This window comes from Lytechinus pictus, chromosome 1, assembly GCF_037042905.1.
Source record: "Lytechinus pictus isolate F3 Inbred chromosome 1, Lp3.0, whole genome shotgun sequence".
Classification (NCBI taxonomy): Eukaryota; Metazoa; Echinodermata; class Echinoidea; order Temnopleuroida; family Toxopneustidae; genus Lytechinus; species Lytechinus pictus.
In genome coordinates this window covers 27,731,505-27,748,579 of record NC_087245.1, presented here as the reverse complement: position 1 = coordinate 27,748,579, position 17,075 = coordinate 27,731,505, and the positions used below count along the sequence as shown (strand labels likewise).

The 17,075-nt window shown below is 35.7% G+C and overlaps 1 protein-coding gene across 1 annotated transcript in view; it reads right to left on the bottom strand.

Moving 5' to 3' along the window:
• Positions 1-17,075, bottom strand: part of LOC129265141 (E3 ubiquitin-protein ligase UBR5-like) — a 56,016-nt gene that overhangs the window by 23,507 nt on the left and 15,434 nt on the right. Inside the window, exons 15-29 of the mRNA XM_064104057.1 lie at positions 16,959-17,075; positions 16,428-16,539; positions 15,700-15,854; positions 13,938-14,135; positions 12,525-12,606; positions 11,573-11,701; positions 6,998-7,130; positions 6,018-6,187; positions 5,228-5,450; positions 4,504-4,810; positions 3,742-3,833; positions 2,685-2,831; positions 2,098-2,204; positions 1,571-1,694; positions 520-643 (exon numbers count right to left, since the gene is read on the bottom strand). Coding sequence (XP_063960127.1) covers positions 520-643; positions 1,571-1,694; positions 2,098-2,204; positions 2,685-2,831; positions 3,742-3,833; positions 4,504-4,810; positions 5,228-5,450; positions 6,018-6,187; positions 6,998-7,130; positions 11,573-11,701; positions 12,525-12,606; positions 13,938-14,135; positions 15,700-15,854; positions 16,428-16,539; positions 16,959-17,075 — 2,220 coding nt within the window. The remainder of the gene's footprint in view (positions 1-519; positions 644-1,570; positions 1,695-2,097; positions 2,205-2,684; positions 2,832-3,741; positions 3,834-4,503; positions 4,811-5,227; positions 5,451-6,017; positions 6,188-6,997; positions 7,131-11,572; positions 11,702-12,524; positions 12,607-13,937; positions 14,136-15,699; positions 15,855-16,427; positions 16,540-16,958) is intronic.

Here is a 17,075-nt window from a genome sequence, read left to right as displayed (position 1 = left end):
GCCTTTTGTCACAGTGAGAAACTTGTCATATTATAGCCATTTTGCAGCGGTTCCTCTCGCTTTTAAAGCTGTTCTGTAGCCCTTTTTTTTTTTAATAGCTAGAGAATTGCAATTTTGTCCAAATAGATTACTGTCCAATAAGATTTTTCTATAGGGTTTAGTGCATGAAATGGCTACAAAACAACAAATTATTCCCAATTTGAACAACTTTGCACACTGTGTGTGATAACAATCTAAAAAATAAAAGAATCTGAACAGAATATCAAGAAATGGCCACACAAGTGTATGGAAAATATAACTACATGTACATGTATGAGCCACATGGTTTAGAAAATGCATAATTGCTGAGAAAGGAGCAAAATATGCATGGCATTTCTGCTTGGTAACATAGTCCCACATGTGTTTATATGTATTGGTGATCGTTATTGTGCTCACTTTTCAGTATAGAATTCATAATGTCACAAAGTCAAGTTTACATAAACCTACTAGATCTAGAATGATACACAGACTCATACTCACAGAAGAAGTACACTTGACAATGAGCATATGGGTAAACCAGTCCAACTTGACAGTACCAGATTGACGCATTAGATACACCTGGTCCTCCGGTATAGGGGTGTGACCAATGCCCCCGCCACAATCCCTGTAAAAAATACACAAGATGAAAAAGATCAGTTTGAAATGATGTTGGGGGTTAATCCAATACAGCATGGCAAATAGTGAGACCCTGTTATATTAAGATAAACAAGTGGAATACCTCTGATACTCTCACCTGCATTATGCAATGTAGTGTAGCAGCAGATAACATTTCATTTTACCCTTGACCTTTCACCCTTTTCTAGCGACCTGAAATTACATTTGTCTATTCGCCAATAACTGATAACCATAATATCAAATTTTCTTTGAATAGGGACTTGTATCTGCAAATCTTAAATGATCTTAAATGACCTGTAGCCTGCAACTCATGACAGATGGTCAGTAATACTTGATTACCTTTACAGCCATGTTTCATGATATAGGCCTTAATACTTTAATTTTAAAAAGTAAAAAAAAAACTTCAAAAACTTTATCTTAATAAAGATTTCAGTGTCGATTCCCCAACATCGTCAAGATCATTGACCCCAAATGACCTTTGACCTCAAATGACCTTTGACCTTCATCATGCAACTTAAAACTCATGCCAGATGATCAGTGATACTTGATTATCGTTGTGTACAAGTTCATGAACTAGATCCATATACTATGACATTTCAAAAAATGAAACCCTGTTTAACATATCAATGTTGACCCCGCCGTTGCCATCAGCAAAGCGGTGCCTATGGTCTTGCTCTACGACGCAGGCGAGATAAATCACAATTCCTACATGTAACATCAATTGCAATATCGTATTGCTATACATTTACTCTTACTTTTTAACACATCATAAAGTTTGAAACACTTAACAGATTGACATAATCATGAACAGAAGCAAACATTCTGAAAGCAAATAAAAAAATTCTTCGTATAGAGACTGATATTCCAGATGGTAGGGATGGAGAGGGGGAGGAAAGAGAGAGGGGAAGTGACTTACTTTTTCTTATCTTGACATCCATTGAGTATCATAGCACTAACAGCTTGCCATTCCTGCAGGATACTCTCAAGGGCATGACGACAGAATCGTGGTGGCTCCAGGTTATGATCAGGCATATCAATGTCTGTAGCAAACAAACAAACAATGACAGTGTGAATACAAATTAAACAGGGGTACAGGACGACCAACTACCAGAAGGGAGGGGGGTGAATGAATTTCATGGTCCCTAGTCTTACTGCTAAACCCTAGCTGGGCCAGTGTGACGTATGTCGTGTTGCTTTAATCAATTAGACAGACAAAACATGCACTCATATCATGTCTCCAAAATGTGTCAATATTGTAATCTACATATACTAATCTTGTAAAACAGTGTACAATAAAGGGAGTCTATCATTATTCCTCAGGTTTTGTTTCAACAAACTATATTCCTCACACATTTATTAGTGCTTGATAATGTAATCTACTCAAGCATATTTAGACATGGTAACCAGAATTTTTGTATCCAAGAAGGAAAATAGAGCACTTACCCGATTCATTCTTACGAGAGAGTCTGCTCCTGGACTGGCGGTACTGTCTCTGTTCTACCGTCTGACGTGCCACGGTTTGAGCCAAGAATAGCAGAATGTGATCCCCTCTGAAATATAACAGGACATTCACCATTATCATGAAGACCAGTTTGTCCTTCAAAAATCACCAGTACAGATATCACATGTGAGATAGTGTTATTGCTTGAAAAAATATAGGCTACCTGGAGGGAATGCCATATTTATTTCCAGGGATGACACTTTTCTGACTAAAATCTTTTAATGATTGGTTCGTCCATAATGTGGTCTGGAATTATCTGTTGCTGAGCTACTAAGTCTCCTAACATATCTCATTTTAACTACATTTTCTGCATCTTGGATCGCAAATGTCTGCCAATCAATCATTATACAGGTATCCTTGGGCAAACTTAATTAAAGTATTAAAGTATACAACAAGATTTTAATAAATGGAGAAAATTCAAACAAGCATAATGCTGAAATTTTCATATAAATTGGATCTAAACTAACACACTTATGAAAGGAATGGGGTTTAGAGGGGGAACAAAGGGGAACAGGAAAAGAAGCTGTACCTGCTGTTTGGTATAGTAACCAAGTTGGTTTCATTGATAAGCCTGTCAAGAAGCTCCATACGTGTGAAGATCTGTCCTGCAATAAGAGCTTTACATTCACACTTCTCCCAACAATCACAGTATGCCGTAGGGGACGTACGCTTCAATCTGTAACAAAATAGGTCCAAGGGCAATATTTTAATCACTAAACAAAAACTTAATGCCTATCTTATGCTGATAATACGTGTAGCCATGGCTATGTTAAGTTTTGTGTAGCCTCTGACTTCAAACATGCATGTTGTTAAATCTTTTTTTTCTCACTCACAGAAAAGGAATGTGAAGAATCATGACCAATGCCCCGTAACACAAAGGTTAGCAATTAATTGCTAATTTGAAAGAGCAATTCTGATTGGTTACTAGTCAGTCTACTGAGCAAAATGTGCATGCAATGATGATTCCAATAGGCCAGGGGCCTGTTTCATAAAGAGTTACATCTATTGTAATTTTGCCATTATGGCAACTGCTATAGGGTTCAGTAGCCAATCAATATCAAGGTTCCCATGGTGGTCACAATAATGCAAAATCACCAAAATTTTTAGTATTTATGAAACGGGTCCCTAGTCCACCTTCCCTTGCCATAATAAGGGCAGGTAGCACAAATGGTCGCACAACACACACAATAGAAATTAGTTTATTGGTAAAAACTGGCACTAAGAAACAGTAGAAAAATGAATGTGTATGATAATAGAGGAATGAGATGACTTAGATAAGAAGATGGGGGGGGGAATAAAGGGAGAAAGCAAAGAACAAAAATAGAAAACAGATGGAATAAGGGAAGGAAAAGGAGGAGAAACATAAGAGGAGAAATGAAGAACATCATTTAGAATCAAGGTTTCTCATGGAAAGCCGATAGAGTGAAATGTTCCACTTGCTCAATTAACCTACCAGTAAAAGTTTTACTCAAAGTGAGTGAATAATTAACAGTGCAATCTACATGTAAATGCAACAACTATAATAAAAAAATTTATACTGATGAAATGTAACAAGCATATCATATCCTGGGCATCATAGAACTTACTTGCAGTCGTGTCCTTTGTGGCAGATCCTGGCACATTCTGTACAGCAGCAGAGTGGTCCTAGGAGACCACATGTCCTACACTCAAAGATGTCCTAGGGGGGAAAGGGAAATGACATTATCCTCATGACTACTACTAAAATATATGTACAATAAGAGATCAGTTCAATCAATAAAACAAGAAGCGTTTTGAAAGGAATCAAGAGACACAGAAACAAACGAAATATATCCACTTCATTTCCCAATTATATTTTTCAGTGCCAACAAAGTGGATACCACTCTCAAAGGTAATGAAGTGGTATAGCCAATGTATTCTTGATCAAACATTTCCATTTTTTCATGTCACTATAAGAAGACTTGGGCAATGGTAATTTGATGTGGGCGATAGACTACTATTTCTTGGAAAACAAACCAGGGGGTTGTTAATATAATCAAAAGCTGTTAAAAATCAGTGACAAATTTTGCTTTCACCCCATAGAATTGCAGAACTTTTTGAGCTTACATTAGTTCCATTACAGTGCCTTCTAATAACCATAGCTACAGCTGAGCTACTGTTACGCACTCAGCGTTTTAAGAAATAATCTCTAACCAGGTATCCATTACGTCACCTGGGTTGAGTGCAGCAAAATGTGGATCAATTTTTTGCTGAACGAAATTCCACCATGGCTGGCATTTGAACCCACAACCATCTGTTTCAACGTCCGAATAATAAACCACTAGGCCACATTGCTCCACAATGTTACCACCAATGACAAGATAACCTACCTGATTGATATGCTCTGTCCCTGTCCATGTGAAGCTACACGTATCATTATGGCAGAGCACATAGAGAGGGGAGGAATCCGGGTGGCTACCAGGGGGGAACACCATTGATTCAAACAGCTCCTTGTTGAAACTGGCTGGCTGCTCTTCCCTCTTCTGGCTCCCTCCCCCACCCTGGCTGCCAGGCTGAGTGCGAGCGAGGGGGCGTCGGCGGGACGCCAGGTTCTCGGTGGTATCGAAAATGGTCAGGGCTACGGAGTAAGCTCGGATCTTGACAGCCGACATGAAAGGGGTATTGCCATGGGAGTCCCTGGGGAGAGATACAGGACATAAAACAGAATTAGAAGGCAAAACAGAAGACTCATAAATCAAATAGATAGCAGCTCAAAACCCAAGTCAATGCACTTGAATACAAGAAATATGTCTTGTTGCATAATGAGTACTAAAGACGCCTTTGATTCCCTGTGTAAACAAAGTTTTTAAAGATGAAATGAAAAATCAAGCATTATCTTCATCTCCAGTTCCTGATTCTAGACCAATAAAATTACTCTAATCGATATCTAGCTTCACATCTAATCAACTTTTAAGGCAAATGAAGATTTAAAACAATATCTCAGTCCACAAAGCAAGCAAACAATACAGTAGCAATGGCTGTTGAATGGGAATAACATACTTCTGAGGTATAAAATACATGCAAGTGGACCATAAATGAAACAAAATTTCTTACTTTGCAGACAAGAAGTCAGGTAGCCTTTCAGTGAGAGCAGCTGCCTCACAGAGCAGACGTAAGATGCTATGGGCGTTGCTTCTACGCTCCTCTGGTGTCAGGGCTACAGCTTGGGTGTAAGACATACTGGTTGCTAAGGAGGGCGGGTTGCTAGCCAGGGAGCTGGAAGACCCGCCGACCGTTGCCGAGGTGCTTCCCAGGCTCAGGTTATCCTCATCTTGGTCTGAGGGATAATACAATACAAATAATACAAAATATATAACCAGAGCCAAGTAACACAAAGTTTTAGCAATTGATCCCTGAATGAAATGGCCTATCAAGACCATAGTTGCATATGCATTTTGCTCAGTAAACTCACTATGAACCAATCAGATTCTTTCAAATTAGCGATTTATAACTATAAACTTTTGGGTTACAAGGCCAGGATGAGGTAAATGGATACCTGGTGGGATTCATTTCTTGAGAGGCTTGTGCGCTGCAAAGGGCTTATATCAGCTGGGGCAATAACATTCCATTCAACTTGAAGTGCACAGAGAGGTCACATCATAATGTGATGTGTGCTATACAAGAACTGTATTATCATCATAATGCTGTTTCATCACGACTTTATTCAAGTTCAAGACTTTGATAATGTAGCAAACAAATACTTAAGGATACCAGGTCCATACACAATGGATGGCAGGTTAAAATACTTACATAGGTTAAAAAAAAAAATCATAAACCAATATCTAATTACCTCGAAGGTCACAGATGTTAGAGATTATATAATGATGATATATGATGATCTTACCCATATACAGTCCTGATGGTTCTGGGGGCCAGCTAAGTGTAGGTATTGGTGCTGTTGGGAGTGGGGATGAAGCAGACTCTCTCCCGTCGTCACCAGGTATACCACTAGGACCAGCCGGTTGGGCAGAGCTGCTGCTACCACCTCGACTCATTGCATCACGCATACCAATTCTAACATCCATATAACAGACATAGAAATATTTGTTAACGTTGATTTGACTTTAAAAAATCTGAGCTTGAAAGTCGTATAGGTTAACAATCGTAAGCAATGTTGTTTAAATTCTTTGATTACTTTTTTTAAATTTCCTGGAAATGCATTTGATTACTTCATCAGCAATAATTAAAGTCTGTTTTTCCAAATTTATGGGGACAATTCATTTCCTTGAAGGGTCTCTTCCAAACTGTCCTATCATTTGGGTCAATGCAGCAAATGTCAGACAACTGTCTGTCTTCTTTGATTGTTTACCCCTGTGTCTTGCGAGATCCCCCACATAAAATCTTCCCAGAAATTGTGAAAATAAGCATTTTCTGGAGCCAATGGGTCTCTCCTCTCCTAGCCACAGGACCATATCATCTCAACCTGCACCTTTTCATCACCTGTCCTATCTTTACCAGGCCTATTGACTGGAGGAGGTCTTTGTTTCTCTGTCTCTCACATCATGAAACCCTGTATATCTATCTCAGCCTTCAACTTGCTCCAAGCTGGATGATTTTGTTGCCCATGCCTCCCTACCATAGGTCATGCACTTCACCATACAGGCATGATACACCTTCCCTTCAACTTAACAATATTCACATAATAAATATGTGCGCTCTCTGTACTGCTTGAGTGTTATATTTGAGAAAGTTAGAGTTACAGCACTGGAAAATATCAAAATACCCCTCACTTGAGTCGAGTCACAGTTATATTTGAGAAAGTTAGAGTTACAGCACTGAGAAACACCAAACACCCCCTCCGCCCCCAACCCCCGACTCACTTACCCATGTGAACTGGGACCACTACCAGAAGCCATAGCTGCTCCCGCTATTGCGTTGCTCAGAGTGTGGAGGGCATTACACAACATCTTAGCACGGCTGCTCACTTCAGAGGTCAAAGTAGCCAGACTGCTGGATTCTGTTAAGGTCAAAGGGTAAAGTTCATTCATCCCCATTAACATGAAGGACATAATAAAGTGTCTGATGATTTCTTTTTAAATTGTTTAATTTTCCTTATCATATATTCATTAGTGCAATGAAAAAGCTCAAGACTGGCTTCAATGGTATCCTAATCATTGTATACTTTAAAAAAAGGCTACATATCATTTTTACCCTATTGTCAATGTCTGCATCTATGAGGCGCCGAATGTACCAATATTATATAGAACAATTATTTGTTATATAATCATTATTTATTAAATAATAACTATTATTTATATATAATTTACATTTTATTTGTAAATAACTACTATTATATAAAATATCATTTCTAATTATTTATATATAATTCCAAGTAATACTTCATTATTTGTAAATAATAATAGTTCGACATTCCATTATTTATAAATAATGATTATTTGTTTTTCATTATTTATAAATAATGATTATTTGTTTTTCATTATTTATAAATAATGATTATTTGTTTTTCATTATTTACAAATAATGATTATTTGTTTTTCATTATTTATAAATAATGATTATTTGTTTTTCATTATTTATAAATAATGATTATTTGTTTTTTCATTATTTATAAATAATGATTATTTGTTTTTCATTATTTACAAATAATGATTATTTGTTTTTCATTATTTATAAATAATGATTATTTGTTTTTCATTATTTATAAATAATTTGTTGAGTTTTCCATTATTTATAAATAATGATTATTTGTTAAATAATGAAAACGTCTACTTCATTATTTATAAATAATTTTTTCGAGTGCACCATTATTCTCATTATTTATAAATAATCATTATTTAATGTTCGAGTTTTCCATTATTTATAAATAAAGATTATTTGTTAAATAATGAAATATCTACTTCATTATTTATAAATAATAATTTTGTTTCAATATCCCATTATTTATAAATAATCATTATTTATAAACAATTTTTACAGTTTGCCATTATATACAAATAATCATTATTTATATACAAATAACCATTATTTATTAAATAATGCCATTATTTATTAAATAATGCCATTATTTATTAAATAATGGAAAACTCGCTATAACATGCAAATGTGGGACCGCCCATGATATGAATATTCATGATGCGATTTCCTTTTTCGTGATTTTTCTTCACAAATTTTTGTCCATTTCCTCTTCATAATGACATTTCTTGAAGCAATTTTCTAGGGATATGGTCTGATTGTAATATTCTTCATTTTCTATATAACTTCGTCTTCGTAGAAATATCAAAAAGTGTAATTCTATACGATTTTTCCTACAGTTCACAATCCCCATAGGCGCGCGTGTATCGTAGGGACAACCGGTGAATCGACGGAGTGCTCTTCATCGAAATACTACGTTGGTTGGTCCCCGGAAGTGGCGGGCGGAATTTAGCCCGAATCCTCGATGGAAGTCGATCAAGTGCATATGAGCTGAGAGAGTGAAATATCAGTGTACTTGTACAGGCCCTTCTACTTTTTATAAATATTTCTTGTTGCTTTTTTTGTTAAGTTAATTTTTCCTGGTGTAGCTAGAGATAAGTTTCAGTTCTAATAATGCACTTCAAATACATTTTGGAGTGTCTGTTTGAGGCGATTTCACCCTGGCCCCAAAATGCTCGCTTTTTGTTAATTTTTCCTGGTGTAGCTAGAGATAAGTTTCAGTTCTAATAATGCACTTCAAATACATTTTCAGCTTTATCATGATTTTTTGTACAGAGGACTTTTTGTTAATTTTTCCTGGTGTAGCTAGAGATAAGTTTCAGTTCTAATAATGCACTTCAAATACATTTTGGAGTGTCTGTTTGAGGCGATTTCACCCTGGCCCCAAAATGCTCGCAACGACAGTACGGGGGCATGATGACCCCTAAATTTTTAAAAACTTATTTTTCTATTGAAAATTATCACAAAATTCACCAAAAGTGTGCACGAAAGCCTTCGTATTTCACTTTTAAAACTAAAAAAAGTGCCCAAATGACAAGCTTGGTCGCTTCGCTGTCTCGCTTTCAACTTGAGAACGTTTACGCGCGTCTGCCCCCACCCCCCGAAAGAAATTCTGTGAACGGCCATGCTCAAAAGAGCATATGGCACATTGATTTATATGTACTTTTCATTTTCATTATTTTTATCACATTATCATCATGGTCTTACACAGAATTTTTACCAGGGGGGGGGGGAGCATGCAGCTAGGACGCGCGTAAAGTTTCTCAAAAAAATCTTGAAAGCGAGACAGCGACGCGACCAGAATTTATTTTGGGGGGTGGGGGCAGACGCGCGTAAACGTTCTCAAGTTGAAAGCGAGACAGCGAAGCGACCAAGCTTGTCATTTGGGCTTGGTCCCGTGGCTGTCTCGCTTTCAAGATTTTTTTGAGAAAGTTTACGCGCGTCATGCTCTGGCCCCGGCCCCCCTGGAAAAAATTCTGCATAAGGCCATGATGATAATGAGATAAAAATAATGAAAATGAAGTATACATAAATCAATGTGCCAGGCTCTTTAGAGCATGGCCGTATACAGAATTTCTTTCGGAGGAGGGCCGGGGGGGGGGAAGCAGACGCGTAAACGTTCTCAAGTTGAAAGCGACACAGCGAAGCGACCAAGCTTGTCATTTGGGCACTTTTTTTAGTTTTAAAAGTGAAATACGAAGGCTTTCGTGCACACTTTTTGTGAATTTTGTGATAATTTTCAATAGAAAAATAAGTTTTTAAAAATTTAGGGGTCATCATGCCCCCGTACTGTCGTTGCGAGCATTTTGGGGCCAGGGTGAAATCGCCTCAAACAGACACTCCAAAATGTATTTGAAGTGCATTATTAGAACTGAAACTTATCTCTAGCTACACCAGGAAAAATTAACTTAACAAAAAAAGCAACAAGAAATATTTATAAAAAGTAGAAGGGCCTGTACAAGCTGATATTTCACTCTCTCAGCTCATATGCACTTGATCGACTTCCATCGAGGATTCGGGCTAAATTCCGCCCGCCACTTCCGGGGACCAACCAACGTAGTATTTCGATGAAGAGCACTCCGTCGATTCACCGGTTGTCCCTACGATACACGCGCGCCTATGGGGATTGTGAACTGTAGGAAAAATCGTATAGAATTACACTTTTTGATATTTCTACGAAGACGAAGTTATATAGAAAATGAAGAATATTACAATCAGACCATATCCCTAGAAAATTGCTTCAAGAAATGTCATTATGAAGAGGAAATGGACAAAAATTTGTGAAGAAAAATCACGAAAAAGGAAATCGCATCATGAATATTCATATCATGGGCGGTCCCACATTTGCATGTTATAGCGAGTTTTCCATTATTTAATAAATAATGGCATTATTTAATAAATAATGGCATTATTTAATAAATAATGGTTATTTGTATATAAATAATGATTATTTGTATATAATGGCAAACTGTAAAAATTGTTTATAAATAATGATTATTTATAAATAATGGGATATTGAAACAAAATTATTATTTATAAATAATGAAGTAGATATTTCATTATTTAACAAATAATCTTTATTTATAAATAATGGAAAACTCGAACATTAAATAATGATTATTTATAAATAATGAGAATAATGGTGCACTCGAAAAAATTATTTATAAATAATGAAGTAGACGTTTTCATTATTTAACAAATAATCATTATTTATAAATAATGGAAAACTCAACAAATTATTTATAAATAATGAAAAACAAATAATCATTATTTATAAATAATGAAAAACAAATAATCATTATTTGTAAATAATGAAAAACAAATAATCATTATTTATAAATAATGAAAAAACAAATAATCATTATTTATAAATAATGAAAAACAAATAATCATTATTTATAAATAATGAAAAACAAATAATCATTATTTGTAAATAATGAAAAACAAATAATCATTATTTATAAATAATGAAAAACAAATAATCATTATTTATAAATAATGAAAAACAAATAATCATTATTTATAAATAATGAAAAACAAATAATCATTATTTATAAATAATGGAATGTCGAACTATTATTATTTACAAATAATGAAGTATTACTTGGAATTATATATAAATAATTAGAAATGATATTTTATATAATAGTAGTTATTTACAAATAAAATGTAAATTATATATAAATAATAGTTATTATTTAATAAATAATGATTATATAACAAATAATTGTTCTATATAATATTGGTACATTCGGCGCCTCATATGCATCAAGCCATTTCCATCCCCGCATACAGTGTGGTTTTTAATGTCAAGTGATTGACAATACTTTCCAATTCCAATGGGGAATTTGAGCATTATGTTAGCGAGTTTAGCCCAACAACAGATACTATCCTTAATATTATATTAATGTTGCATATTATTAATATCATTATCATTATCATTATTAGGATAAAATGCCCTCTCACCCGTTGATGAGTTGTTGGTCTGATTTGAGAGTGGTCTGCATAGACTGACACAGGCATGGAAGATGTTTCTCCCTCCATCACACCTCTCCTCAACAAGATGCTGTAGCTTCTGCTCCTTGATCGCAGGAACTATTGGAAAAGAATAACAATCATGTCAGGGTCATCGTCTCATTAAAACAGGGGTCTGTTTCATAAAACTTGTTACAATAATAAACTTGCAATAACAGTTCAAAGCTCCTGAAATTATTCAGTCTGATTGGCTGATAATAAACTTTTTATAGAGATAGTGCATTTGTTATCATAACAAGTCTTTTTTTTTTTTAATTAAATTACTCTCTTCGTAATGATTGCCAGCCTGTAGCTGTTGTATGACATATCTGAAAGATGTGGTAAAGGGCAATGGGGCAAGAGTCTACACATCTTATCACTGTGAAGGATCAAGCAGGCCCTAAACGGCTCCATCTATGAAAAGCAGATCGTGCATGATACACATCTGCCAGCAATGAAACAAGCATTAATAACGTGTTCATTGCCCAATCACATACAACAAATAGGAAACCCTGGGGAATATTTCATCGAAATTTTTGCCCAAGTTGTCAAATCTGACAGGTTTTCTTAATTTTGACTGCCTGAGAAGCACAGTTCCCATGGTAAATGTCTCATAAAACGTATGACAAGTCCTTTCATGGAACGCTCCCCGGGATAAGGCAACATCCCAAAAGGAAGATGAACGCTACTTATTCCATTTCTTGTAAAGCTATTCTGTGCATCACCATTATAAAATTATCTTATAAACATGGACCCGCTTAAGCTGAAAAAAAAACGGGAAACAACAAGTGGAGACAAACTGAAATCACAAGAAGAAAAACAATCCTTTACAAAAACAGAAAGCATTCATTAACAAAAATGATTCATATTGAAGCCAAATTGATGTGATTAAGATGTCACTTACTTGGTTCTAACTGAAGATTGCTAAGGAAATGAGAGACTGCTTCATAATCACACCTCAGTACATGGGGCATCAACAGCTGGTTCTGTGTAAGCAAAAATTAAACATCACATTCTTAACGATTTTAAAAAAATTATTTATTAATAAGTAAATTCTTGGAAATTAATTAGCTAAGTATGAGCTTTGATTATCTTGAAACATGTTCCATTTATCAAAAATTGAAAATGTTCTATTCATTATTCATTTCTAAAAATCAAACACAATAACAGCTTGAAGTAAATATCAGTCGATTGTTATGCCAAAACCAAGATGCTGTTCGAAATTTCAGATGCCAATGACAAGTAAAGTTTCGATAGAGAGATTAATGATACATTTGAACATGAACTACTAAAAAAAACAAGTGGAATGCCTCTGGCCGTCTCACCTGCATCACGCGATTCAATATAGCAGCAGTGCTGATTTTGAAAACTACTATAACTCGCACAAGATGTTCAGTGATACTTGGTTACTCTTATTTCCACGTTTTATGAACTAGACCAATACACTTATAGAGATATGATGGCAATTCAACAAATACCCCCAACGTGGCCAAAGTTCTTTGACCTTACATGACCTTTGACCTTGATCATGTGACCTGAAACTCGCACAGGATGTTCAGTGATACTTGATTACTATTATGTCCAAGTTTTATGAACTAGACCAACACACTTTCAAATTTATGGCTGTAATTCAACAAATACCCCAATTTGGCCAAAGTTCATTGACCCTAAATGACCTTTGACCTTGATCATGTGACCTGAAACTTGCACAGGATGTTCAGTAATACTTGATTGCTATTATGTCCAAGTTTCATGAATCAGATCCATAAACTTTCAAAGTTATGATGGTAATTCAACAGATACCCCCAATTCGGCCAAAGTTCATTGACCCTAAATGACCTTTGACCTTGGTCATGTGACGTGAAACTCGTGCAGGATGTTTAGTGATACCTGATTAACCTTATGTATAAGTTTCATGAACTAGGTCCATATATTTTCTAAGTTATGATGACATTTCAAAAACTTAACCTTAGGTTAAGATTTTGATGTTGATTCCCCCAACATGGTCTAAGTTCATTGACCCTAAATGACCTTTGACCTTGGTCATGTGACATGAAACTCAGGCAGGATGTTTAGTAATACTTGATTAACCTTATGGCCAAGTTTCATGAACTAGGTCCATATACTTTCTAAGTTATGCTGTCATTTCAAAAACTTAACCTCAGGTTAAGATTTGGTGTTGACGCCGCCGCCGCCGCCGTCGCCGTCGGAAAAGCGGCGCCTATAGTCTCACTCTGCTATGCAGGTGAGACAAAAACTCTGTATTTTCCCTTTGAAGAATAGAAACAGAAAGAGAGAGTGAGAAGTATTGACATACCTCTATAGCCATGACCATGATAGCTGCTTTACTCTTGATGTTCGTAGACTGCCCGGGGTGAGGGAGATGATGCACGCCCATGCTCAGGCTACGGATGGGTGGAAGGTCGACCCAGTTAGGATCCCTGATCGTCACAGTAGCCGTCTTAGCCAACGGATACAAGGTGTTGTTCCCATCTTGGAGTAAGGTTACAGAGTCCTGAATGAATGAAACAAGGTTGGAATCACATTAAAGGGAGGTTCACCCTAATGGGTTGGTTTTACTAATAAAAGCAGAACAATGAAAGGGTTGGCAAGAAATCGACCAGAAAATTAAAGAGCTAAGAATCTTTTCGATTCTAATTTTATCACAAAATTACCGTTTTCTGATTTTAAGCATAAACTAGGAGATCAAAATAAGCTTTGGTGATTTCTCCCATCACTTTCTTTTTGCACAAACTTAATGGAAATGTCTATGTTCATGAGTGACATCACACATCTTGGTCACATCATATAAGAGGATCTACATTACTTAAGACATCCCAATATTCAAACGCTTTATAACTTTCTTATTGATTACTCATTTTGTCAACTGTCACTGATCTGGGTTTTTTATACAATTTTTATACAATTTGCTGGTTTCAAGGGTTCCATTCTCCTCTAACCAAAACATGTTTGGACTCAAGTAACATACCCAGATTAGATTTCCCATGATAAAGAGGCAATTTTGCTATGGGATAAAAGGTGTTGCCCCATTTTTGTTTGATAAAAAATGGTGTCATGGTCACTAGGTTGAGGAAGGTCTCAGTATGTTACTTTCAGTCACATGAGAAGTGAATAGCCAGAGGGAACAAGGTGTGAGCTTTCTTGAATGTGGAGTCCTATTTACATGTATCAATATTTGTGTAAATTTGAGACATAGATGCATAAGTTACTGAGCAGCAATACCCCTTGTATATCATATCTGTTAACTATCTGCAGTATAAAACAATGTAATGTAAAAAAACAATTGTTACTATTACACAGGCATATGGGATTTTATTTCAGCATAATTTATCTTTTAGTGGACCATATTTCTCATGAATTCTGTAATCTGATTGGTCGATTTGTTTGTGAGACAAACCTGTATTTACCTATTTTACTGGGTCACAAAGATCAAACAGGTAATATGAGCCCCTATTACCTGTTTGATCTTTGTGACCCAGTGGTGTTTAGCTGTTGTTGTTTTCATTGTTACACGCATGCAATGTGCTGATTTCAACCAGGTAATATGAGGCCATATATTCAAGAATCGCACTGCACACTACAATTTGCGCATCAATTTCAATGGCAAAAGGCGCATTTTTTTTACTGTGATCATAGAGATGTCATGAATGACTTCCTTTCAAAAATTACTCTTAAAATGCATAGTTTTGCAAAATTTTTTAAGTTCTATTTTATTGATTTCTCCTATTCGGCAATAATATAAAGAGACACTAATAGAGATAAAATTGTTACATGCTTGTTCTTACGAAATACGGGGAAATATCTACGTTCTGGTTCAATATTCCATTCAGCCTCTGGCCTCATGAAATATGGACCCAGAACGTAGATATCTCCCATATTACGTGAACAAGCAAGGTGTAACTTATAATATTTTGAATGTCTGATATCTGAATATCTGCAATGCCTCTTAAGATTAAACTGAATCAACATCCCTTGTGGAATCTACAATTAAACGCAAACACACAACCCTTGTTTATATATTTTTCTGGTACTGAAATTAACATAATTATCATCCTCACCTTGCCCGGGTTGTGCAGTCGTATATTATCAATGCTCTTTCCCATGAAAGCATTGGTATCGGTAGGGAAGGGGCTCTCCGTCGTAGGGCGACTGGAGCACAGCTCATACAGCTGGTACAAGAGCTCAGATCTCACCTTGACCAAGACATGCACACCTAATAAAGTACAAAGAAAACGGGTGATATTTTCAACAAGTTCATTAATTACAAGTGGTCTTTTAGGTAAAAGAGAAGTTTATGCTCACATTGTTACTTTGTATTCATGATGTGTCATGACTGTACCGTTAACATTATTATGGATTACTTTGTATATTGTATTTGTATACACATTTCATATTACACATTTTATTATTTTGAACACAGAAATAAAAGCAAAGCAAACAAAAAATTGCCATGTGATATCTAAACAGTGCAATTCAAAGGCAAGGTATAGTATTCCTACTTTAGGCTGCTAATATGAAACAATCATTGAATATTACAACTTACATTGACCAGAATGTGAAAGAGTAACTCCTTCACTTTTTATTTGTACCACAGACACGATGTATGACTGAATAAATTAATTGGGTACAGATTCCATTTTTTCCCAGTTTTTGGCAATGGGTGAACTAAATGGATATTAACTGGTCATTGAGGAACTGAATAGAAGCTGAATCATCATTATGATCTGAAGTTTGTATATTTGCTCCATGGCTAAATAAGTATCATCATTTGAAGCTTTTACCATACCTCTGAAATCAACGGACACAGCTAGAATTTGTCCATTTGAAGGGACGTTGAGTTTCTTTGGAGTTCTCTGGAAACAATCTGGCACCTTTGGACCCGAGCCCTGCTTGACAATCTAAAATCAGAATAATTATTGTTTTAAATTTCTGAAAAACTACAAAAAAGGAAAACTTTTATCAATTTGTCAGAAAACTGTAATATATTCTTTAAGTTTGAAAATGCAGGTGTAACATATGGGAATTCAATATCAATCATCAAACTGCTAGCTCCTTCTTTGAAATTTTTAGGTTACTGATTAAACCAAATAAATAAATACTACATGTATGTTTCTACTACTCTGAACCAAAGGGGGGGGCATTCCTCTTGACAAAACCCTATGTCGCAACACACACTTAAGACAATATTTTCCTATCAAGTCTTTTGTATCTTTTGATATCAGCTCATTTTGTAATTGCAGTTTCCAGGAATTTATGGACGATTGAATGAAAAGTTCTAATACCATATTCATTAAATAAAGTGTTCTTGAAGTGTTACCTGGAGTTCATCCTTGCGAAGCAGTCTACAGTCTTGTAGGAAGGAATCAACATCCCCTGAAGACTCAGCACTAGAATCTAGAGAGGGAAACTTGACCGCAGCATAAGCACCGTCAAC